The sequence below is a fragment of the Lutjanus erythropterus genome, chromosome 5 (genome assembly GCF_056507025.1).
Source record: "Lutjanus erythropterus isolate fLutEry1 chromosome 5, fLutEry1.hap2, whole genome shotgun sequence".
In the NCBI taxonomy this organism is placed as follows: domain Eukaryota; kingdom Metazoa; phylum Chordata; class Actinopteri; order Lutjaniformes; family Lutjanidae; genus Lutjanus; species Lutjanus erythropterus.
Genome location: NC_139321.1, coordinates 35,217,565 through 35,244,116, shown reverse-complemented (window position 1 = coordinate 35,244,116; position 26,552 = coordinate 35,217,565). Strand labels below are relative to the sequence as shown.

The window sequence follows — 26,552 nt, the reverse complement described above, 5'->3', positions numbered from 1 at the left end:
TTAATTAAATGACACACTGTAGTGTGGACTGTACATTTACTGCCATATTGACGTCTTACTGCTAAGTTTGGGTTTCTGGTCTGCTATGAGCAGCACCCTCACTGACCCTCGCTCTCCTTGACTTACATGCCATACACACTGACGCACTACCCTATTCCTTACAGGAGCTATGCTACACTTAAGACAGTATGTTTCAAGAAAGTCCACTAAAATGTAATTATTGAGGCAGTTGCGGTAAACTACCATCCTGCAAGAAAAGTGTTGTTTTGTCACAGATCTAAGAAAAGGTAGATCACACAGGGTAACTTGTTTTACTGGAACATTTGCTTGTGGGGAGGTGAGTCTTCAGAATTAAAATGGCTGAATTCCAGCAAAAGAAAAGGTAACAGCTGCTAGCTTGTTTGGATTTGTACTGTTAGCGACCAGAAGAAGAACTTGCCATTTTCATTGCATAAATTGCAAGATTGGAGGTTGTCGTCCAAGAAACAGGCAGACAATTCATCTTAGGTATAGAGCGGAAATGTTCAACAGAAATTTATCAAAACAAGCATTTGCTGGTTTCAACTGCTTTTCTTTGTTTAACATTATTGTAAACATATTTTTGGGTTACAGGTGGTCAGATTAGGAAATTGTGGCATTTTTCCCTATTTCAGACATGTTGCAGATTAATAGTCATTAGTTGAAGCCCTAAAATAAACCCTCATTGACATTTTGCAGTTTGCAATGAGATATACAAGCTGGTGGAACAGCAGCCAGCCTTGACGAGGTATTAGGTCTTTGGCTGGATATCAAATGTTCCCAAAAACAACTGTCAGGAAGGCATGTCAGGCTGAACAGTGGAGAGGTGATGAAATGGCGATTCAGTCTGATTACCAGAACATCCTGTTTGACCCAGGGCATTTGTGCTTGTTCTGTCTAAACTCTTAACCACATATATGCCGCTGAACACTTCTTGAAGAGGGTTTTCAAGTGGGACAAGCCTTAGGCAGGCTGCTATTTTCAGCAGGGAGGTCGTCTGTTTAAATCATTCAGACACCTCTAAACTGATGTAATCAAGAGACCATTAAATTCTTATGAGAAAAGCCCATAAAGACAGATCCCCACCCCCCACCCCCAGTTTCTAAAATCTGCTGGCTCAATCAGACACCAAAATGTAACTTCATTCATCTACCTTTAAGATGGAGCATGACTTATTGATTCTTCGACTTTAGTAATTTGAACAATCGGGCCTCAAAAAAAGATTGAGGGGTTTTGTGTCTTGCTCAGAGATGCTTGAAAAGGGATTGCCTACTTATCCGCCCCAAAAGGAGTTTAGGAATGACCCTCAAACTCGAAGGTGAGCGATCTGTTCCTCCTGATGAGCAATATCGAAAAGGTCTTGAGTTAGAGGCCAATGTGAATGGCCTCTTTTGTTCAGTTTGTTGCTAAAGGTGCAATTGTACATCTCCAATAAATCACATTTCAGAAAACCTTTTTTAGAAGGACATGTTGTAACCCATAATTTACACCAGCTGCGGCTGCGCCGAAGTTTTGTTCTGTCATACACGCGACTTTCGGAAGCGTTTCAGCAGCGGAGTGTTTTGCCTGTCTGATTATTTTGTTGATGAAGTCCTCTTTCCTTGGTCTTTGTGCTTCTACCATGGATAAGCAGGCTATGTAGTTAAACTGCTTATTTTCTGTCTGTCTTTATGATCGCAAGTCTGCATGGGGTCTTTTATTTTGAAAATTAACCGGATTCTCCCGTTTTCCGTGCCTGACTTCCTACTCGTTCGACCTGCTCTGTGGCAATTGATGCGCCATCCATCAAAAATAGACTTGCTGCATATTCTCTGCGGAGCGGAGTGCCGAGCCGCTTCTGGGACGCTGCTGAGACGCACCGCGGCGCTTCTGGTGTAAATTACAGCATTGACTAGAATGGCTGCGTATGTCCCTGAGTGCCGCAGCACAGCCGTGACGTGGCACAGCCATGCCTGGTGTAAATTAGGGGTGAGGGGAGTCACCCCTACCAAAACTGTATAATTCAAGTATTTTGTGTCATAAGTAATTACTCTTTTCTCAGGAAGTTCTGTTCTGTTCTCTCTTTAAAAGGTCAGACATGTTTTATAGAAATGTGACTGAAGTGACATCTTCAGTAACTCAATTAGCTACAAACATTTAAATATAATTTTATCAACTCGTTAAGTTAATATGCTGAATGTAACTTTTTATTTACACATGCAGTAGACATAAAGTAACATTAACATTAGTTTTATGTCGTGTTTATGTCACCTTGATGAAAGCTGATATTCACTCTGCTTTTAGCTCAGTTTTGTTCCCCACCAACTCCTGAAAAAGATATCGGGCTCTTTAATTGTAAAATGCGCCACTAGTTCTAACCTCACCAGCTGTTCGCTAACTTTAACTGCCTATTGATGCTGGACTGGTAGTGGGTAGTGTTCCCCCCCCTGAAAACTGCTGTCTGCTGCTGGAAATTATCTTAATGAGTGCCATGAGACTAAATAAAAACAATGAAGTTGCTAACCCTAAAACAAAACTTAAGAGCAGAGGAAGTGCATACAGTCGAGTGCACGCTTCCTCTCAAAACTTCTCATTTAATGTTTTGGATTTAAAACATTTTGTACTTAGAAATTTTCAAGCAACGAAGTGGCTTTGCGGCAATATAAGAGATACAGAAAGCTACATTTTGGGAGAATCTCACAAAAGCTGAAATTCTAAATAATTTACACTTGATGTCACGTTTTCAAAGGTCAGAGCCCCAATGTCCCACTGAAAGTTGTGGCTGTTCAGTGCGTTAATATTTTAGCATCAATTAGATCACCCCCAGTAACTGAACTTAAATCCCTTCATTCCCATTTTGTCATCTTTATATTAAAAAAAAGGTCAATTAAGAATAACGAGGAGTCAGCAATCATTATGAAACAATAAAATGGGTTTTTCAAGCTTTTTTTTTTTAAATGTAAATTTCAGCAACCTCAAGAGGTCTCAGGAAGCAGTCATAAATATGCCCCAATAATATAAAGATGATGTGTCCAGCACTGTGCGAGATGAGCTGTGGGCTCGAACAGTAGCATCGCCACTGATGGTCGCACAGAAACAAATATTGCATGATCACCATCAGGTTTATGCCTGATGGAGATATTGAGCTGAAAGATCACAAAAAGCTCTGCAAAGCTGAGGGAAACTGCAGATTTGGTTGATATTTTTGCTGGTTCATTACTGACTGACCCCTTTCACGTTACACAGATAATTATTTCCACTGTCAGAAGACATGAGGTCAGCAATCACTCACACAGGACAATGCCAGTTTTAAACATTATTCCCATGTTTTAATCATAAATATATTGTCTGTCACATTAACAATTCTATTGTAGTGTTTTCTGTTTTGCTACAGCCAGCTGCAACAGCCTGATTTACTTCAACCATCCACTGATTCATTCTTTTCCCCTTCTATTTGCTACAAGGGACTCGCTGCTGTTCAGTATGATAATGTCACTGGCCAAGTTTTTTTCAGGAGTTTAATTTGAAGAGAGTTACGTGGATTAAGATTCATAGCACAGGATGTTGTGACACCAATGGATGATGACATAAGTAAGTGACATAAGAAGTGTCTTTTTTCCCTCCTCTCTGCATGGGAGTATCATTAGAGCTTCGCCTGCTACTGGATTTAAGAACAGCGTTTTAGCCAGCCAATCGATATCAAGCGATGCTCCTACTGCACCTCTAAGACAGAGAGAAACATGTACGAGTACGTGTTTCTGTAATCTAACACTGAAGTATATGAGTTATGTGCTTAATGGCTCTTACTTTAACAAGACTACATAAACCACAAGCGCTTAGTGGACACAAAGCTGAAATCAGATCACCATCCTTCCTGCAGGATGACTCAATCGAGCCTGGGGAATCAACGGAAGTCGGAGGAATTCATGACAGTGATTTATTATAATTTGACAGCTGTTTTATAAGCTGCACCTCTTTTGGCTCAGACGTCATGATTTATGATTGTTTCCTGAAGATAAATTCAGGAAATCTGCCGTGCATGAGACTGTTTTGACAACCTGGAGCTGCAGATCAGCAGAGGTGAGGAGGCCTCAATATTAAAAGGTTATCATTTTTAAGTGTTACCTATCACTTTTGGGATCTTTGGGTTGAAATTGAATTTTATTTTCATTTTCAGCTATTACAAGGACTCTTTAAGTGGTTATGAAACAGTCCCCATTTAATACTGATGCCTCTATATGACCTACAGAAGTTAATGAAACTATCAGGGAAAAGATTGGCTATTTCCGTATAGTTATTATTGATGCCTGCCACCTGGTTGCCTTCTTGAAATCAGATTAAATGAGGCTGTGTTAACATTTTCCCAGCCACAGTTACAAAGAGTAGTACTTTATCCAGTTACAGACCTTTCAAAATTTTTATTAACATTTTTTTTTTTTTACATTTTTGACTGTATATTTTGGGATTATTGAAGTGGAACTGCTACCGCTTTTTTCCACAAGGGCCTCTAGAAATCAGCAAAATATTAAAGTTCCTTGTGGGGCTTTAAGGATAATTCTGTCTATGACATATTTTTCGACAACACTGCCAGCAACCAGCTCAAAACGTATTTAATTATTAACGGTATTAATGGTAAAGCATCTACTGCAATGCCAACACAACTGCCTGATTTGCAAAGCCAGCTGTCAACATCAACATGGCCCCCACGTACACTGTATCTAGTGGATACAGAATTTCAAACTGAAGCACTTATTGATCACTTGTGTCCCCTAGCGGCTTGTTAAGATGAGTGAGAAGTGAGCTGTCAATGGTTGTATAAAACATACCCATGACCTTTAATCACCAAACTCTAATCAGTTCACTCTTGAGTGCAGGTGAAAGCCTGTACCAAGTTTGAAGCAATTCCCTCCAAACGTTCCTCAGATATCGCCTTCATGAGAACGGGATGGAGATGAGGTCACTGTGGTAATTGATTGACGACCAGCAAAATCAATCTTCGAGTCCAGGTGGTCATTTGCACCACATTTGAATAAATTCCCTCAAGGTGTTCTTGAGATATCATGTTGACAAGAGTGAAATCAGCTGAGGAATAACGCCTGTGGTTACAGCTGTGGCTAGCGTGCTATATAAAAAAAAAAGGTTTTTAAAAAATTCTGAATCACAGAGGTCCTTTAACATACTATCATGAATGCACACAAAAAATAGACTGATGTGTCCAGTAGTACGCAAGATAAGCTGAGGACAAGCTCCAGGTCCATTGGTCATGCAAACACGCAAGTGATCACTTATGCCACATGGGTATAACAGAAGTGAAAATAATGTACAGTGCTACAGTCTTGCATATTTGTCCTAATATAACCGAATGATATATATATTTAGAACAGCTCCCCGGCATGTAGAAAAGTAGAAAAGGTCAGCTGCTGCTGTATCCTGGTGTCCAATAATTAGCAGAGGAATCCATGCTGTGCCAGCTGTGCAGAGAGTACACGAACGGCAGAAGTGGGAGTGCATTTCTCAACAAATGAGTTGTACTGACAAAGTGGAAACATAATCCACTAAAAACATGGATGATGCAAGCTGTACGTCCCACTGTGATGCCTTTTTCAAACTGTATCTTATAATTTTTTCATTTCCCCAAGCTGTTGTGGGCTGCCAGCAACCAGCTTGAGGTTTTATTAATTAGAGTACAGATTGGATCAGGTCTGGTGTGAAACTTTGCGCGTGCAGAGCCACGGGTTTGGGAAACCAGAACTGCACGTTTTCCTCGGACGTTTTAGAGACAAAGCTGACAAAGGCTGGAGGATGTGGGATGTGTGGTGTACACAGTGAATTAAAGTGTTAGCAGGGATTTAAATTTTATACCGAGATGAAACGAAAGGATGAAAAAAACGAAGGCTGTGACAAATGATACTGTTTTCTTTAGCACAGGAATCAACATAAAAACACTCATTTGCAGCGTGTGTGATATTTCTCTGCATATTTCACTCTCCTGGCTCTGTTCCTTGATTTAAAAAAAAGGGCACAGAGTGAACAGAGACCAACAGGTGGATCAACAACAGCTGAATTTTGACAAAAAACATTTTAATTGAATAGAAGAAGCGCTGAAATCCAGTAACTGTTGTCTGTCTTATTTGTGCAGTGTAGCAATAATTATTTGTATTGATTTGGAGTAATGCAATTATTTTCTATTTAAATATTTATGTAAAGTAAATTTAATAATAGTTTTCACAATTATGGGAAAGTCAGCACAAAGGTATTGGCATTAAAAAAAAAAGCCTTTGCCTTTTTGCATTTTTGTTAGAATTTTTTACAAAGGTGGGAGCCAAAAATACAAAGGTGGCCTAACCTTGAGTTAGATAGGCAGGAAGAACCCTGTGAACAGAACTCTGAGGAACATCACAGAAGCAAATTAGCACATTCAAAACTTGCTTAGTGAGCATGCAGTATAAAGAGTGTGAGATAGCTGCCTCTGCTGGGCTTATATGCACGTTAGCAGCTTATAAAATATATGTTTTTACCTAAAGAGCACATTAAAACTGAGACACCTTTGAACACGCTGTCACCACAGGACTGTACGTCTTTTTTTATGTTTGAGTTCTCGCAACCCTTCCCTCCAAAACTTTTTTTCCTGCTTCCATTATTCTTCTCTCTCATTACAGGAACCAACCAGAAGGACCACAGCCATGAAGCCTCATTGAGACGTGCCCCCCCACACAACCTGGGTGTTTGACCTCTTTCCACCCCTCTCCCCATCAGACCTTGTTCGTCTCGCTCCCAACTGTACCTGCCAGTCCAACTAATTAATTTGCTTACTTGATGTCCATCTTCAGTCATGTTTTAAAAGAATATAAAATGCTTGCCAAGAAGTGGCTAGGGTTAAAAATGTTTCACTGGTGGGGGTCTTTAAATAATGTGATCTTTTCAAGTGAAACCATAGGTACCTACTAAATTCACCCCAAAATGTATTTTCCCTCTTACCCGTAGTGCTATCTGTAAGTCTAGATTGTTTGGTGGAACTTTTAAAGATACGGGCCGTAGAGATTTTTTGCCTTTGTGTCATGGAAAGAAGGTGGTCTCTCGTGAAACTGCTCACAGCAAGGTCTGGGGATTATTTTAAGTAACTGGGAAAGAAACACTGCTTCTGAGTTTTTTAGTTTTTATTGGCTGTTTGAGGCCAAGAGCCAAGTGTCCACTTCCATTATGTGCTAGAGAAGGTAGACATCTCAACAGCAGATATCCTCAAAATAAATGTAGCACTACAAGCCAGAGGGAGAATATGTACTTTGATTATGTGGTGAACAATCCTTTTCACCACAAAATCCTTTCAACTGTCTAAATTGTTAACCTTGCATATTTGTCAGAAGTGAGACCTAAAGCCAACACTGAAAGTAGTGAAAGTGAGTTTAGTCTCCATGAGTCGGCCACTTTTAGGCCTCATTCATAAAAATGTTCTTTGACTTACACTTGAATTTAATCTTGTGATTATTTTCCATGCTGTGACTGCATTGGATTCACGAAAGATGCTGAGCGTAACAAACCCTGCTTACACAGGCTCTGAGGAGCACATTGGTGGGGGTGAAGGTTTTATCACAACAGCCACGGAACAAAAGAGAAAAGCTAACTTTTTGGAAGGCGAGATCACACTGGTGGCAGGGGAGACTGAAGCCAGGCGACACGGATAATTATTCAGTGCAATAAATATTGGGTTGACAGACAAAGACAACACACATTGTTCACATTGTTCATTAAGCTAATGCAAAATTCACCACAGGCTTCGGCGCATTTTGCAATACTCCTACATAACCAGCAAGAAAATTAAGAAAACTTATGTCAATTCTAGACTTTGCTTAGATATAAGATCCTTTCCATGTCAAAGTAAGGTTTTGTAAAGAACTACTTATATGTGGTTGTCTGTGTCCGTTTTCTAAACGAGGCCCCAGGAGGTTAGCGAAGCTTCAGCAGAGCCAATGCACAGATCAAACCATTATGGTACTGCTAGTACAATGGAAACCACTTATAGTGATGACAGTTACAGTGATTTTACAATTTTCTATTGATCAAAAAGCTTGTTTTTTTTTGTTCTTGTTGTTCAGTGTTCATATTTGGTCTTTTCATGCATCACAACATTTGGAAAAACAATTTTACCTGAGGCGTTTGCTGCGCGCACATTAAAATCATGACAGGAAAAAGAAAACAATTTTTTTCTCTCAACGGAAAACTTTGTTTCCTTGAAGCTTCTGACACACCGCCAAAACCAAGCCAACAAGATGCAGTGGTGGGACTCGCTCTTCGCTCCTCAGGCTACCCAAACAACGAGAAACAATCTGCTAATGATGGAGACAGAAAATGAATGTGCTCGGGGAAAAGCACATGCACACGGGGTTCCTGCACCTTTTCCTAAGACAAATTCAAGCACTTTTCAAGCATTTTCGACGCACATTTTCAAGCTTTTCCAGCACCTGTGGTAAACAACATATTTATATTCACATACATGCTCAAATGATTATTTAATTTCTTCATCACAAGCAAAGAGATGTTATTAAAATTGAGGATGCAGAGTGGGATGATATGTGCCTAAACTTTTCCAGCTGTTTACTGCTAACAGAGCACAAGAACTTCAATTCAAGATAAGTGAGCCAGTGAGACGCAATTAAACGAATCCAGATCTGTTGAAGTTGTGTGATAAGAGCATGAATACAGAGGGAACATAGTTTCTGTTTAGTAAAATGTGCATGTACAGTATATCCACAACTTCTGGGAAGTTGTTCTCAAAGAAATCAATGATATACTCATATACTCAAAAAGTAAACACCTATCCTCTGTTATGCAAAAACCTAAACCTTTGGAAAATCCTTTTTTTCTGTGCCAGGAGGTGCATCTTATTAAAGTGGGTGTCAGAAGAACCCCGTAGCATCACACAGTGGTTAAGTAGCGTTTTAGTGTTCATGCCTCTAGAAGCCAGTTTTTATTGAAGAGAGAAACCTTTTCAGTTTTATCAAGTCTGGATTCCTTTCACATCTTACTTGGCACCTAATGGTTTGCAAATGATAACTGCGGGGCTCTGTAGTCTAGTGTGGATACAATAAATGTATTATTTTTAATAAATGTGTCCTGACTGTGTCTGCACATTCCTGCTTTATTTTAATCCACTTTATTCATCTTTTTTTTTTTATTATCATTGGCTTACTCATCTGTCAAATCTGTGACTGACTGTAAGCCTATTAATATCAGTAATTAAATGTAATAATAAAAACAATCTTTATTGTGCTGCGAACAACCACAATCATGTTTCAAAATTTGTCATCTGTCCGTCAGTAGACTTGTCATCCTTTATAGACTGGCTGAGCCAATATAAAACAATTCCAGGCACGTTGCCATGTGCCTCCCACTGATTCTTCCTTCAGAGTGGAATCATCATTGTTTTGTATGAAAGGCAAAAGCAATTAGGCTCTTTCTAATTGATTTTATTTCTTTATTAAAAACTGAACTATTTGGTCTGGTAGCAATTAATTGTAGTTAATAAATGTAATTTATTGTAATTAGGTCCTATTACATTTTTTTTTTGTTTGCCTTTTTAACCTTTATTTGATAAGACAGCTTTAGATGGACAGGGAATTGGAGGGAAAAAGAGATAACATGCAGCTAAGGGCCAACTGGCTGTTGCTGAGGTCTCTTAGCCTCTGTATATGGAGCATATCAACCAAGCAACCAGGGCACCTCCAATTGCATTTTTGAGCCATTTTAAGCACTTTATGCTAAATCCAACCAAATCCAACCTTTCTCCTATCCTGTTTCTCCAGTATGATATGTCCTAGGTTTGTTTATGTTGAAAAGAAAACCAAATTTGAAGATGGTTAAAAGATGTCAATGGGACCTATAAAACCATACAGTCATATCTTAAGTTAGCTAGCATTGTGCTAACATTTGCTAACTACTTAGCTAATGGTTGCTGTGGGTTCTCACTTCTGAATATATTTAGCCTATGGGGCTTTTACAGGTCCCCCAGCAACCATCTTCAAAATTTGGTTTTCTTTTCAGCATAGACGAGCCTAGCTTGTAGCATGTCTAGGAAGGGCTCTAAGAAGGGCTGTCAGGAGAACAAAAATTTTGTGACTCAGTGTTTTTCTTCTTTTTTTCCCCAGTACTGTAGGTACCAGAAGTACTGGAGATGCAGTTCGTCTTGACATAACCAGTGCTGTAGTCTGCTGTTAAATGCCAGAGAAAGAAGAAGAAGAACGCCTACCAGCACTGAACAACAGTAACTACACGTGTAAGACGTGCAGCTGCAGCAACAGCTCCGTTTCAACTCGTCCAAAAAGAAAAAGTAGTGATGCACGGATCGACCCAGTTCATGCATGGGATGGGCGGATTTGGTCTGACTTTCTAGAAAATACCACAGTTTATGTCTGGTGGTCAAGTGACGAAGCAGCAATTGGAGTGAGTATCATTGACTTTCAGAAAGACTGTGTGCCACAGTCCTTCCACCTCCCTTCACCTCTCTCTGACTCCCTCTCTCTCTCACACACACACACACACACACACACACACGCTGGCTGCAGCAGTGCGCACAGCAGCACATCCAATGCACTCTATCAGCTCAGCCAACAAAATTAGTTAAATCTTGAAAATGTGGACCCTTTTTTTTTTGTCTGCACAGTGTAGCCGAACACCAGGCTAGAAATTCAGTAGAGACTTACAGATGTGTACTACTATTCTGTTCATATTAACTTAAAATAAGAAGGGAAAAAGAGGGAGAGAATGAGAGAGAAAAAGCAACAGACTGAGACTGTCTGAGCAAAAATCACTTTTGCATTACCTTCTAGACATGGCAACATACTCTTCTGACAGTGATTTATGGTAACTTAGTAAATCTCCCCCTTCATCTTTTGTCCTTCAACTGCAAGAGAATTTTTACTTCAAGTGGCAAAGAGAAGCAGAAATGGCTGAATTTAATTCTCGTTTTTGTCTTTTACCGTGGTATCAAATTAGGTATCAAGAATCATAGAAATTCTCTAGTACTGGTATCGACTACTACATTTCTGGTATCGTGACAGCCCTATATCCAAGTACAGGGAACAGGAAAGGATGTTGACCGAGGATCCAGAAGAGGTGGGACTTAGGAAGGGTCAACTGTCTCGTACTTCGTGGGCAAAAAAAAAAAACAACTTTGTTTTTGTTGGTTTACAGGTCGACTTAATTTGCAGTGGGGAAAAAAGACAAATAAGTACCACTGCAATAGCCACTATAGACAGGAACCAGAATAAATTGATAGTCTAATGTTGTGACTATACCGACTATTATACTTACATAATACTTACAGAGTCCATTTGGAAACTGATTCTTTCAATGTATGCGTCAACTTTTATCTAAGAGCCCCACACAGCTGGTTCATCGCAGATGTAGCAACGAGGTTTCACAGCACATGAACATATTAACATTTGTTCAAGTAGAGACAGTGACTCACCACAGTTCTCCTCATCAGCCTGATTTCCACAGTCGTCGATGCCGTTGCAGTGCATGAGCTGGGGGAGGCACACGGTCAAGTTGCCACAGGGGAAATATCCAAGGGGGCACGATGCCTGCTCCTCTGTGATATTGAGTGCTATAAACAAAGCAGAGCAAGTCCAAGAATGTGATTATGAATGTAAGATTTAAACCACTTGTCCTTATCAGTGACATACTGAGAGCCCTTGTCAACAAGTGGAATCTGTGTGTCTCATTAGCTTTTAGATGCATTTTTTCCAACCCATGTCAACAGGCTCTATCAGTGCTTCAGGGAGCAGTTCGTTGCATATTCCATGCAGTCTTGTATGGCTACTGTTGGACTTCAGAGCCTAAATTATGCGCAGACATAGAACAAACAGTACAGATTGGCAAATGTAATAAATGTAAAGCAGCCTTCTTATGCCATTTAAGCTGGAAAAGATTATTCGCTGCCTCATCTCATCCTGCCATCACGATTAAGGTTCCTTATTCATATGCAACAGTGAGTGAGCCTTACCATGTCTCTGCTTCAAGACACAGCAGACAGGCTAATGACAAGTCAGCTGCAGGTTACATATTAGACCTATACTGCCATTCCTGCCCTGACACCCAATTAAGAACAGAATAAGATTTATGATTCTCATCATCTATAGGGCACTTAACAGTTGGGCTTCATGCTAAATCATATATTTATCATGTCATTATGTCCCATAAGACATCAAGGATTCTCTTTCGTCATTAGTAAGGAACTAAAGGTAAGTGAGTCTTATCCTGACATACTTTTTAAAAGTTTTCTGCGTCATCTAAAATACTTTGTAACCATACTTTTGATATGTGCAAAATGAGGAAATATTAATTAATTCATTGTCCATAACCACTTATCCTTGACGGGTGGCAGGAGATCTGGAGCCAGTTCATCTCAGGGCTGACACATACAGACAAACAACAGGCAATTTAGAGTGATCGATTATCCATGTCTTTGGACTGTGGGAGGAAGCTGGAAAACCGGGAGAGAATCCACATGGACATGAGGAGAACACGCAAACTCCAAGGTCCTGCCCCAGCCACAAACTCTCCAGCTGCCTGGAGGATTTACAGTCTGAACTCTCTTGCAGTGAGGCAACAGTGCTACCCACTGCACCACCATGCAAATCACTTAACATATCACATATCTCTAAACGTACACTTGACTTTCAAACAGCAAGACAACGGGCCATATTTAGATAATCCACAGCACATGGTCCAAAGTACAGCATGCAAGGATTTTTAGGGTGTATCCACTTAACTCCACTCGCGCTAGGCACAAAAGGGGTTGCATTTAGTGTCTTAAATAATCACATATGTGATGATATGTTTTGGGTGGAACATCAATGAAAGGACAAGAAACAAAGTAAACAGCAGGAATCCTAGAAATAGTTTTTATGTATAAAAGTATGTGTGATAATGTTTATGGACTGTAAATTGATGAGGGCAGGATTCTTCTGGGACTGGGGCAGGACAGGAGTATTTTTGTGGGAGTTGGATGGGACAGGAGTGACAGTGCACTCCCATGTCACCCTCTAGTGTACGCATGGTAGTGAACCCACCTATGCAGATGCATCCTCCTGTCTGAATAACGCCCCCCTTTAACTAGCAGGAAAATACTGCTCCATTGACTTTAGACCAGGTTTTTGTTGGTCAGCGGCGCAATTGCTTTCTGCTTCCTCAAGAAAGCAATGCCCCTGTCCACACCTACTTTGAACACCAACATACCTTTGGCTGCACAGATGGGCACAAGTACTTTTGCTACCTACACATTATCAAATCGTGGGCACTGGGTGAGAAAGTGACAACTGCGTCAGTCCAAAAAAAACAAGCAATCACATCTGTGCTGTGCAGCGCTTTGCTCTGGGCAGATGATAGAGCCCAAGGTGTTGAGAAGTGGTCACAAAAAGATTCAGATGCTTCAGTACACACAGAGCTGGTTACTGACACATTTAAAAAGTTTAAAATATTACACTGATAATGTGATGATTATCAATAATCCCTAAGTTATTAGAAGATATAAATTCTGTCTATTGCAAAACAGTGTTAAAATTTAATTGGACTCCGAGTGTGTTTTGAAAAACAAATATAAAATGTTGGTTGTACAAGATTTATCTGATGTAGAAAACAAAGATCCTCCTGCTGGGTCCTGAAACACTGTATGACCTGCGTCTGACTTCAAACATCTTATATCTGCTTCTTTTGACCCCGTGTTCTCCTGAAAACTGGAAAAGTTCAGGGTCCAATTAAATCAGAAATAACACTTCTGTGCTGTTTACTTATGTCCTCAGTTATACTCTGTGTATGATGCCATTTACTGATATGCTGCATCCAAAACAAGAATTTTTCAATATTTTTTTAGGGCTGCACCTAATGATTATTTTTTTTGAAGGATTACTCTAATTATTTTTAATTAACTTATCAATTTATCAAACTTTTTATTATTATTTAATTATGTAACAATGAATTGACCTGAAATACATATCAAAACTTTTCTCATTAATATTTCAACATTTTATTTAATAATTACAATTATTATATTATAATTATTATTAATAATGACACAAAGCACATTAGAATAATGATAAAAGTGATATATTTTAAAGTTCTTCTAGTTTCCAACATGTTTGATAGACTCCAGTTTTCAGATGCTGGATCAGAAAAATACTGGGTCTCAAATTCAAAAGGAGCTGTGATGCATATTGATTTACACTAATCACTGTCAACACTTCACTGAGCTTGACAATCAGTATTCTGACTTATTTCATCAGTGGAGTCATAAGGTAAAATGATCATGATGAGGGTATTTTTGCATATCAGTGTGGGACAAAGAAAATAATTGACAAGAGTTATATGAGTCCATTTCTGACTCATACTTGGCTGATAAAGTGAAGAGAAAGTGTTTCATGTGTTGATAATCCCCTTATACTGCCTGGCCAAAAAAAAAGGCACCACCTGGATTTACCTAAACAAATAGGTAAGAGTCTTCCACTGGATATTTACTGCAGTAATTAATGTTTCAGCTGGTAACAAGTTATTTAACCCGAACTGATGCAGTGAGGAGCTTCTCATTTCTTAAACAACCATGTCAGAAGACATATCCTGTGGTTGAGGAAAAGATCTTACTCTGTTTCAGAAGAGTCAAATTATTTTCCTGCATCAAGCAAAGAAAAACAACCAAGGAGATTGATGAAACTACTAAAACTGAGTTAAGAACTGTCCAACGATTTATTGAAATCTGGAAGGATAGTGATGAAACATCATCTTCAAGGAAGAAATGTGGTTGAGAAAAAGTCTTGAATGATTGTGGTCAAAGATCACTTAAACGTTTGGTGAAATCAAATTGGAAAAAATTAACAGTACAACTCAAGGCTATGTTTAATAGTGAAAGTAAGAGCATTTCCACACAGTATGGAGAAAATTCAAGGGATTGGGACTAAACAGCTGTGTAGCCACTCATCAGTGAGGTTAATTAGAAAAAAAGGCTTCAGTTTGCTAGGGAGCATAAAGTTTGGACTCTGGAGCGATGGAAAAAGATCATGTGGTCTGATGAGTCCAGATTTACCCTGTTCCAGAGTGATGGGGGCATCAGGGTGAGAAGAGAGGCAGATGAAGTGATGCTCCAATCATGCCTAGTGCCTACTGTACAAGCCTTTGGAGGCAGTGATGGCAGTGGAGTGGAGGCAGACAGATCTGGGGTTGCTTCAGTTGCTCAGGTCAAGGTTCAGCAACATAATGAGCCCAAAAAATGAGGTCAGCTCACTACCTGAATATACTGAATGAGCAGGTTTTTCCATCAATGCATTTTTCTCTTCCCTGGTGGCACGGACATATTCCAAGATGACAATGGCAGGATTCATCAGGCTCAAATAGTGACAGAGTGGTTCAGGGAGCACAAGACATCATTTTCATACATGGATTGTCCACCACAGAGTCCAGACCATAACCCCAATGAGAATCTTTGGGATGTGCTGGAGAGGACATTATGCTGCAGTCCGACTCTCCCATCATCAATATAAGATCTTGGCAAAATATTACTGCAACTCTGGACAGAAATACATGTTGTGACATTGTGTAAACTTATTGAAATGATGCCATGGCAAATTCATGTCATAATAAAAGCTAAACGCGGTCCACTGAAATATTAGAGTGTGTGATTTATTTCTTTATTTTTTGGACCAGGCAGTGTCTAACATGCTAGGGTGCTGACAGAAAGTAAACTCTCTGCTCTCTGTAGCTTGTTGCCTGCTGTCATTTTGTTATTTCTGATAACTGTAAGATTGGTGATGTAAGACCAGGTTGAGATATTTTCAGCATCAACAATAATTGAAGTATTTTGGGGGCTTTACACAACAACAGTGGAGAGATGACAGAAAATAAAGGAAAAGATGGGCAATTAAATCCAACAGATGCCCCTGTGTGGACTCAAACCTGATTCATTGTTGGCACCTTAAAGGGTACTTCCGTTATTTCTATACCCGGGCCCTTTTTATCTTAAATATTTTGTGGTCCAAATGACCCAGATTTCTAAATTTCACTACTTTACCCTTCTGTCAGAAAGCCTTTTACAATGGGAAACCACCTTTACATAAGCTAAGTATTGCTCTCTTTTGCTTACTCAAACTCCACTGGCAAAATCATTAAGTTTTTAATTCTGCTGCTGCCTCGATCAGTTAGCTTTTTGTGGTATTATTTGACTTTGGTGCATCAAAAGAGTCCTTTTAAAAGACTGAGGTCACACAGTATCACAAACAAACTAAAAGACTGAGGCAGCAGGAGACCAGCAACTCCTACATTCTGCAAGGTAAAATTGATGAATTTATCAACAGAGTCTGGTTGAGCGAGAAAGACCAATATTTGGCATATATAATGGTTCCCATTGGAAAAGGCTGTCTGACAGAAAGGAAAAGTGGTGAAAATACTGTAATAGTCACTTAAACTGGCATATTTTTTTGAAATGGAACTACTAAAATACATTTTGCTGTATTGACTCTGTCCACAGTGGTACATTGCTTGTGCTGGTACTGGTCCTGGGAGAATTCAGTCTACTGTAGGTAATGCACTAACTACTGATAAGCACCAAATACAACTTCACTTCAAATAATCCGAACTATCCCTTTAAGAACATGACCACTACTCTTTGATTGAAAGCCAAAGTAAAAACTACAGCTTACAAAGTGAAGAAAGAAGAAAGCTTTCGCAGCTGTCTTTTTAATGTTAATTTCTTTTTTATCCACACGTGTCCAAGGACATCGGTGTAACCACCCACTTAAGATTGCTGACAAATCTTTTAGTTTACTTACTGTAAGTTGGGGCAATTGTGTTTGTTTGCAAAAATAAAAAATAAAAGCAGCAGATCTGAGTCACTCATCCACATGAATGAATCTCAAAATCAGCGTCAGCCGGCTACATTTATAGGCGAGTTTTGTGAGTATACACCAGTAATGTCATCATGGTCACATATGTTCTACCAAACTGTCCTCGCCATAACAAAATGGAGCCAGCCGCACAACATCCATGACAGGAGACGTTCGAACACATGTCAATTCAAAGTACAACAATCCACTTACAAATAGGAATGGCAATAAAAGAATTTATACACATATTAACATGTGTATTCTTGAAACAAAGCGTATACAATTGCAGCATATTAAAAATCTTCATGACCTTATTGGGTCACTAAAGCAGAATAAGTACCTATGGAAGAAGTAAAGTAAGTTAAAACTGTGTTGCACCTTTTAACTTTGGTCAAACCCTTTTTATTTTTAAAAACAGACTATTTGTCCATGGATTAAAGTGTTGGCTTTGCTTTAGGCATGCATCATATCTACAATGGTGAGCTTACAGTTAAGTGCTGGCACTTAAGAGTCATAGTAATTAATCACACCCTGTGTTTCCAGGCCAGATTGGAGGCTGTTTCAAGACGTCTGTTTTCTAAAACAAATGCCAAATAAATCACCATTCCCAGGAGTATAAACTCTTAGTTCTTGGCAAATATGAAAATGATTTTAGAACCAGGCATCTTTTATTGTGTGTAATGCTTGTTGCCTGCCACTGCATCAGCAAGCCAAATTATTTCAGTCTAAGGAGCTCTACCAGAGCGAACAATAGTTCTAGTGTTACACAATGCATAAATGTGAGAAAACTCTTGATATATTAATGATTAATGAAGAAAAGTGCTGAAAACCAACAGAGAGGACAAAAATGTGTTTCCTACATGCCGTAATGAAGTCCAACAGGAGGTCACACCATGCATTATGAATCAGTCTCCCTATTTGCACATCCCTAATAAAGCCTCTCAGTCAAAGTGTAACATTTCTAGCAGGAAGTCTGACATTTTTTTCTGACACATAAGCTGTCACTCTTGACCAGGTGCTGTGCACTGTCAGTGTTAATTGGAACGGAAGGTTCCATAAAAAGAACGTCTTGGATCGCTGTGTGGCAGTGGACATTTGATTGTTCTTTCACTCATGTTAGAAGGGACGGAGGCAACAAATGAAGTTGAAAAGAAGATTAAAGCTGGTTTCGACTTTGAAATGGAAATTACTTTGCTGGTTAGGACAAAGGGGCAAAAGTATCATTACCTGCAACATCCCTGAGTGACCAGAGAACACACACAATCGATAGAACTCTATTATTGTTCATCTGTGAATGGTCAGAATGTTTGCTGGAACAGGCAGGAGTGGACATAAATAATGTGTAAAGTTAGAAATGTAGCAGGAGCAGAATTGACCCTTCACTAAGCACCGCCCTCCTTAGTTACTGTTGCTACGTCTGCCAAGGTTTCCATTCTCACACTGCATTTATGCAGTTTGCAGTGTGAACGGTGGCAGATTTAACATCGAAATTGGGAGTGATTTTTGTAACACGAGCTCTTTGATTCCTTAGAGAAGTAAACAAAAGCAGATTCTCATTTCTAGCTGACGACTGGATTTTGTCGGCTAAAACTATGACTCACAAGCAGATTTCATAAGTGTAGCTGGCTCTAATGCTAACTCGACTTGAGTCAGCTGAGACGTCTCCGGCTGATGTTTCCATTAAACGGACACATTTTAAAACAAGAACCCTGTGAAAGTGTAAATGTAGTTGTAAGTTAACTGACAGCTGCGTACATGATATAACATAAATGCTTAAAGATTGAGGATAAAGCTAGCTTACATCTCAGCAAACAATGGTCGGATGTTGAACTATGGTAGATATATCTACATGATAGATGGCAGAAATACAATCATTAACGTGGGAAAAGGAAGTGCAGGGACTCGATTAGTGCAGCTGACCTTGATACTGTTAACTGTCAACTATGGTGGCTCTGTAAGGTCAGACACAGCGACGTTTTCCTTCCTTGGTGTGTCTATTTGTACGTGTTTATTTGTGAAGTATGGGTATAATATTGTATAGTATAAGTTAATTGAACAACATGGGCTCATGTGTTTTGTTTTTTTCTCCCCTTTGCAGGCTCATAGTCTGCCAGCATTCCAGACAGTGCTGTCCGTGTGCGTCTCCCGACCGGCCACTTGTATATTTTTATCTGTTCTGTCTTGTTTATCTTTTCTGTGCTGGAGTTGTTTTGACTATGCAGTCCGAAATAAATGTATGATCATTAACTTGAATCGTTCGTGTCTCTTTATTTTATTCACACACTAAATTAGGAAGCTATTTTGATGGTCAAGCATATTGTTTTTTTTATTGGAATATTGCCATATTCCTATCACATTATAAGTAAGATATGAGATATTTGCTGATAGAATGATTCGACAGTAAATAAAGGTCATAGAAGCTGTAGAGAGGCTACGCTGTGCAGCTTTGATACATTGTCCAAATGTTGTCTGGAGAGCATTTCTGACCAAATGTTGACGTCTCGGCGACATCTTCCCAATGAGCAAATGCTCTCCATACGACGTTGCGGCCATGCAACTTCATTCATCGTGCCGACGTCGGCAAGACGTAGGCGTGCCACTGTACCACCGTGCTGCCCTATACATCAGCTATTATGAACAATTATGATGTATTATTATAGATTAAGTTGCCCAGCAGCATATAAAGAAGCCTATTTAACAGCAGATTAAGTGAGACTACAGAATGGATTACAGACAAAGAGAGGTGGCCGCACCAGAGCAAAAGTAGCACATTTATATCCACTATATATCTACTAGACTGGTCTTACGAGAAGTGTTTTTCGTTTTCTTTTGTAAACTGGTTGTACAGACGCTTCCAGAGCCAAAGTCATCATTATGTCACGGTTTTACCTTGAAGAAAAATAAAAAGGGAAAACTGGAGGCAAACATGAATCACCTCACAGTGGTAGACCACAAGCAAAAATGTCATCTTGCTGTTTTGGTGCTGTGGGTCTCAGTATCAACAACATTGATGGTTCAAAATTGAGGTTTTCTCGCATACCAGCTACCACTGACAGACAAAAACAAAAAAACTAAGACAGCTATGGTGGGAGATGTGCGCCAGCTGAATATTAGAAAGGAACGTCTATTTCGCTTATTAAACAGAAAAATAAAACTGACCACCTTCTGAATACAAGTCTCTCCTTTATCAAACTAAGACCAGCTTTAATTAAATTGTCTATAAAACCCTTTCCCTTCAGACTTGACAGACAGAACCAAACTAAAAACCCACAAAACCTAGACTGATCACTCTTCCCAATTTAATAACAATCACCGACTCTGGTTTTGTCAAAATAAATCCTAAATTTACATCCAGAATTTCAAAACAAATGTTAAAATAGGCGGCTTTACTTGCAAACAAGAAAAAAAAAAAAAAGTGTGAACCAAACTATTATAACACCCTAAAAAATGCTGAAGATCGCAGCCGAGAATTGACAAGGCAGATAATCAGACAACCATGTTAAGACCGAGAAATATTCAGTCTGCCTCAAACAGCAAATGTGTCAACTGCTGTATATTTCAAATAAACCTCTAAACGTGCAAGAGTGTACAGTATTTCAGCACAGTAACGGCCCTGGAGACACCAAGCTGACATTTACCAGGCTGCAGACAGTAGGGCCACCGGCTTCATGTTTCAGGTCCTACTTAAACAACTAAATTCCACCAGGTGTGGCTGCATCACAGTATGGCTGCGCCATATTAGCCAGAGCTGAGCGCAGCCATTCAACACAATGCTTGTGATTCCACCAGCAGTGCCTCAGTGCATCCCATAAGCGGTCAAATACACGCCGAGTCCATTTTTGATTGATGTCGCGTCTATCAGCACAGAGCAGATCGAACGAGCAGGAAGTCAGACACAGAAAAGGCAGGGAGAATCTGGTTAATTTTCAAAATAAAAGACCCCATGCAGACTCACGATCATAAAGACAGACAGAAAAGAAACCATGTACCCTGCTTATCCATGGTAGAGGCACAACGAGCAAGGAAAGAGGACCTAATCAACAAAATCTGAGCAAATCAACATAATCAGGTGGGCAAAACGCTCCTCTGCTGAAATGCTTCTAAAATGCTGCTGATGGGGCTTGCAGCAGTGCGGAGGACCGATCAGAACCGTGGTATTTTGTGTCTTAAGTTAAGAGTTGAAAACAATGCAAAGACAACAATCGATGGCCAACTGCGTAAGAGGAAATATCAACTCGTTATCTTCATTCAAAATCCTAGAAGCATCATGGAAAGACAAACAAAACAAAGTATTCTGGTAGATTTCACTGGGAAAACTTTCTTGGGTTTCATCACAATGATGATTAGCTGTAAATATTCAATATTTTCACACCACTGGTTATCTGTCTTATTTGAAATATGAATAAAGAATATGTCTGACTGTAAAGTTTGCTTAGATTTTCAGCCTCATCTGTTCTTTGGCTTGTGGAGAGAAAATACAAGATAAAGCACAATATAGTCACTCACTGAATATCCAATCATTTATTAAATGTTGACTCAGCTAATCAGAAACAGATAAGGACTGACTAGAGCCAGCAGGGACAGGCGCATCATAAAAAAAAAACCATGGGCGATGGTTAACCACAGACGTCTGATGGCAGACTGACTATGAATCAGGGTATGAGAGATCTTCAGGCCATTACTGTGAGAGCTCCTCAACAGTAGCCTATCATCTGCTGACAAAATGTAATCTCTATTGGTTGCTTCTTCCAGCAGGAGATCCATCTTTCTCAAGGCAGCACACAGTAGTGATGGGAATTCCAGCTCTTTTTAGCAAGCTGGTTCTTTTGGCTCCGCTCCCTAAAAAGAGCCGGCACTTTCGGCTCCAAGTGGCTCGTCAGATTTTTTGTTGCTCAAATTAATTTATTACCCAAAATAATGTAAAATGAATTACTAATGAAAAAAACATACATTATATCAAATGTTTATTATTTATATGGCTTTATTTATACGCTCAGTATACTAAACATGGAAGAGAGTACTACAATATTAAGCAGAGTGCTTAATTTTGACAACAAACACCACATATTATATTAATTACGAATTTTCTGTGTAATTGTAATATTTAACACTGGATATATTTGTCTTCTGTTGTGCAATGAAGTTTTAATCTGTCAACAAGCAGATATTTTGTCTGATAATAATAAAGATTATATATATGACTTATATATGACTTGGTTTTACAAGGCAGATAAAAGAACAGATGTTACATGTATCAGAAGGGGGATCTCTTTATTTTAACTTCAATAAGCGATCAAGAACGCACTTTATTTCTTCAGCTATGACCGTGGTCTGCAGACTACAGGTAACCTACAGGTGGTCTCTTCCTCTATTCTCTCTTAACTCTGTTGAAAACTGTCCAACTTGACTGTAGATTTTCGTCTGCACTTCCTGCTGCGGCCGCCTGATCTCGTCTACTTTCCAGGCGAGGCGCAGTTCATCTCAAACGAGTGTATTTTCTCACCTTTCATGTGTGTTGTCTCTGTCTGTAGCGCATGTTCTCTCTCGTCTCCCTCCCACTTGTTCATGTGCTCACTGTGTTGTGTGTCTATAACCCCTCCCCTCCCCCTTCTACTCAGTGTGGACACACACACACGCCACCAATCATGTGGGACTTTAACAGAAAAAAAGAGAAGAAAAAAACAAATCGGCTCCCAATCAAGAGCCGGTTCCCGTCGTTCACTTCGAAGAGCCGGCTCTAAGATCCGGATCGTTCGCGACCGACACATCACTAGCACACAGTGTAGCCAGTTATGGCCCATATTAGGTCTAACTAGAATGCAAGCAAAGCAAACAGAGTTAAGAACAGATTCCTGCCCTGAGCAGCACCTTACAGTATGATGAGCGCTAGCAGGGCTGCCCCATTTAAAATTAAACTCTAAACTTTCAGAAAACCCCAAAACACTAAGCAACACAGGTCTGCAGTCAAGCTAAAGAATGCAATTATGACCTAGAGTGATAGTTTGGATTATTATAAGTAAGCTTGTATGAGGTACTTATTCGTAGTTGGTGTTTTATCCACAGTAGATGGAGGTCGACACGTCCCCAGGTTGGAGAAGAAGCAGGAGTACCAGTGTAGGAAGCTAAGCAATGAACTGCTGTAGACAGGATCAGCAGCAAGACCTGTTTTAGCCACCAAAAAAAAAAATCAGTATCATTTGAAGTGTACGCTATATATAGAATATTTTCACCACTTTACTGTGCTGTCAGACAGCCTTTTGCAATGACAGACCTCTGTTATATAAACCAAACATCACTCTCTCCAAAGTCACCAGACGTTTGTCATTTTACCTTGCAGAATACAAGAGTTGCTCATTTAGTTTTAGACTTCTGTGAATCTGAACTAAACTTTTAAAACACAGAGTGGAAGACCTAAAATTTCCATGTTCCACGAGGTAAAATGACTGATTTTGCCAAAGGAGTCTGGTTGTTTTGGAGACAACAATATTTGGCTTATATAACAACAGCAGCTTCCCTTTGGAAAAGGGTTTCTGACAGCAAAGTGGTAAAAATATTCTAAATATAGCATACACTTAAACTGATTTAACTTTTTTAGGTGGCTAAAATATTTTCCACTGCGGACTCTGGTCACAGTAGTGCATTGTTTAATTTGTGTATGAGTATTACTCTCAGCCTCTCCAAACTGGGAGTATGTCTTTCATTCCCACTCTCTCTTAACCCACCTATTTTCAGTTAGCTATCCATGGGCGTTCACTCTTTAGGTCCACCAACCAGATTTAGTCATGGTCCCTACCAGCCAATCATGTCGTTGTGTCAAAACTTTAAATCTGTTCTCCTCTCTGCTGCTTTCAGCTGTCATTTCAGCACGGAATCGTTGCGACCCTCCTACACCCCATTCTCCTCCAGTTCTTCAGGTTGAGCTCATCAGAAGTCCTTCATTGGATGCAGCATATTGCTATGGAGATAACTGTGCACAATGTTGTATTACAGCTGAGATGTGACCACTTGATTTACAAGGACAAAACACTCACACCGGATTAAAGCTCCTCTGCTGTACGGACTAAAAGCTACAATTTGACCTGACTGGGTTTTGGTAAGGCATTCTGGGTCAGAAAATACCTGCTTTCTTTTTAAATCAGTACAACATGAGCAGTGTGTGGACACCTTTAGTCCTACAGGCTTCACATGGACTAACAACCCTGCATTTATACAGACTGTGCACTAAACTACTGGACAGTGACTGAAAACAGCTGCCACATTCACTATTAGAGGAGGGATGGATGTAGAGCTATTGTTAATCGATTAGTCAATTGATGGAAAATTAGTTGCCAACTGTTTTGACTATTTTGATTGAGCATTTCTGTCATTTTGTAAGCAAAAATATCAAACATCTGCTGGTTCCAGCTTCTTAAATGTGAGGATGTGCTGCTCTTGATCACCATTTAGGGCTGTTTTGGACTGTTGGTTGGGCAAAAGAAGCTTTTTGAATTTTCACTTTTTTTTGACATTTTTACTGGGGTCAACAATAAGGATCTTTGGTTTGCCCGAGCTAGTGATAAAAAAAAAAACAAACAACAACAACATAATCAAGTCTTTAATGCTAAATGGCAGAAAATGCTGTTTTCAGCCTCTCAAATATGAAGATTTCCTGCTGTTCCTGCTCATTGATTATTATCATATTAAACTGAATATCTTTGGATTTTAGTTTGAAAAACACAAGAAACTTACAGACATCACCCCGGAGGTTTTTCAATATTTTCTGACATTTTATGGAGATTGCAACCCTAAAATAAGCCTGGCAACTAACTTTCTGTTAGTCTGTTACTTGATAACTGCATTTGAACAGGGACAAGTAAAGGGATGTCTGGCCCTCTTTCCCACCACACAAGTGTAAAAATGATTCAAATTGAACTCTGAATCGATGATGAAAATAATCATAAGATGGATGCAGCATTACATGGTTCATGTAATGCATTACATGGTTCATGTAATGCAACTATTGTTGAAGACGCTTCAAGACGGTAAGAAATCTGCTCCTGACACGAGGAGATTAACAACAGCAACCTCTCATAAGATGCAAAATATAAATATCTTAAGACACAGAAACTGGGATGCTGCGGTGTTAAAATTGGATTTTCCCAGAATCTCTGAATGAGGATATCTCATAATAGAAACCACCCGGTGGGATGCCTCCCACTGATGATAATCTCTTCCACTTCCAGATAATTTCACAATGCTCAGGCAGTTATTACACAGTGGGTGTCTTCGCATGATCCACAATATAATGATATTAGAAATGCTGCTGATACAGTTGTATTCCCTTAAACAAAACCATCCTGAATGTCTTTCGATTGTAAAATCATTCTGCAAGTGACCGTCTTCTCTTTGTTTTTTGTCATTGGTTACTTCTCCGATAACAGATTATTTTGTGCATTTTTTTTAAATTTTTTTTGCAGATTTAAGATTAAGATTTTGCGCGATAGCTTTAAAAAGCTCCAGACTGAGCTCCAATCACTTGAAAAAGACAAGTTGCTGAACTTACCCGACACTCCATAAGCGAATATCACAGCCACATAAACTTGCATGGTACCTCTTGAAGTTTCACTGAAAATCGCGCGGGTGGAGGTGAAAAAGGGAGCAGTACTCTCGCGTCCTTGTCCAAACTGAGGAACCTGTGCGTAAAAAGAACACCAAAAGTTGTACGCGCGGTTCCTGTGTGATAAACGCGTGAACCGCGCAGGGAGAAGGAGGACGTGTGGCCGCTTCGCAGGATCGAGTCGGTATGCAGCCAGTGCGTCTGGGAGCATGGTCTTAAAGGACTGAGTTGCCACCGTCTGACGCACGACGAGCAGCAGCAGCAACAGCTCAGGTGCAGCGCGCAGGGAGGGGAGGGGCTGAGACACAGCGACGAAGAGAGATAAAGACAGATCTACACGAAGAGCTGTGAAGAAGCTGCTGTTCATGAGATCCTCTGCTGATTGCATTCATTTAGTGCGTATTGTCACTGTCAAACCCCAATACCGTGTGCGTCTTTGTCAGAGGTCTGATGCATTAAAGCTGAGACGGTCTTCTCAAGAAAATGAAACAATCGTGGCATAATTACCTGAGATATTTGTCTCGCACAATTTAAAGTCTTTGGAACCACTTTCTAATCACATAAGGGTCTCATGTACATAATAATAAGCATCTAAAGAGTATTACTAATTAGTTTCAAAAGAGAAATCTGTGATATGTTTCCTGAAGTAAATCATAAAACAACCATGATGTTATCAGAGATTGAGGAAGCATGCTATGTTCAAACATTACAACAAACCCACAGCAGCAATGTCTTCCTTTAAAATTTGTATTCTCGGTCAGAAAAACTATTTTAGTTTAGAGGTCAAATTAATACAGAATGTTCTCTGAATAAATGTGAGTCATAAGAAATCATTAATAATCTTGTAGAAGGAGTAGATGTTTATAACCGTTAGACTGAGCATTATGTTAAAGGGTCTGGCAGGCAGAAGGCAAGCAGTGACTCAATCAAGCTCGGGAGTGTGTGTTTTCAGAGCAGTGGGTTTTTATTTTGGCTTAACTTTACATTGATAGACAATACAGACAGATGATCAAACTGCCAGCCCTGTAGCTTCCTTGAGCCTCAGGAGGGGGGTGAGGTGGAGGAGCAACTTGCTTCAACCTAGATTGTATATT

The 26,552-nt window shown here is 39.6% G+C and overlaps 1 protein-coding gene across 1 annotated transcript in view; it reads right to left on the bottom strand.

Moving 5' to 3' along the window:
- The window catches only part of rxfp1 (relaxin family peptide receptor 1), a 124,064-nt gene extending 98,239 nt beyond the window's left edge, over window positions 1-25,825 (bottom strand). The window contains exons 1-2 of the mRNA XM_084718299.1: window positions 25,405-25,825; window positions 11,462-11,599 (exon numbers count right to left, since the gene is read on the bottom strand). Coding sequence (XP_084574425.1) covers window positions 11,462-11,599; window positions 25,405-25,825 — 559 coding nt within the window. The remainder of the gene's footprint in view (window positions 1-11,461; window positions 11,600-25,404) is intronic.
- Between the last annotated feature and the right edge of the window lie 727 nt (window positions 25,826-26,552).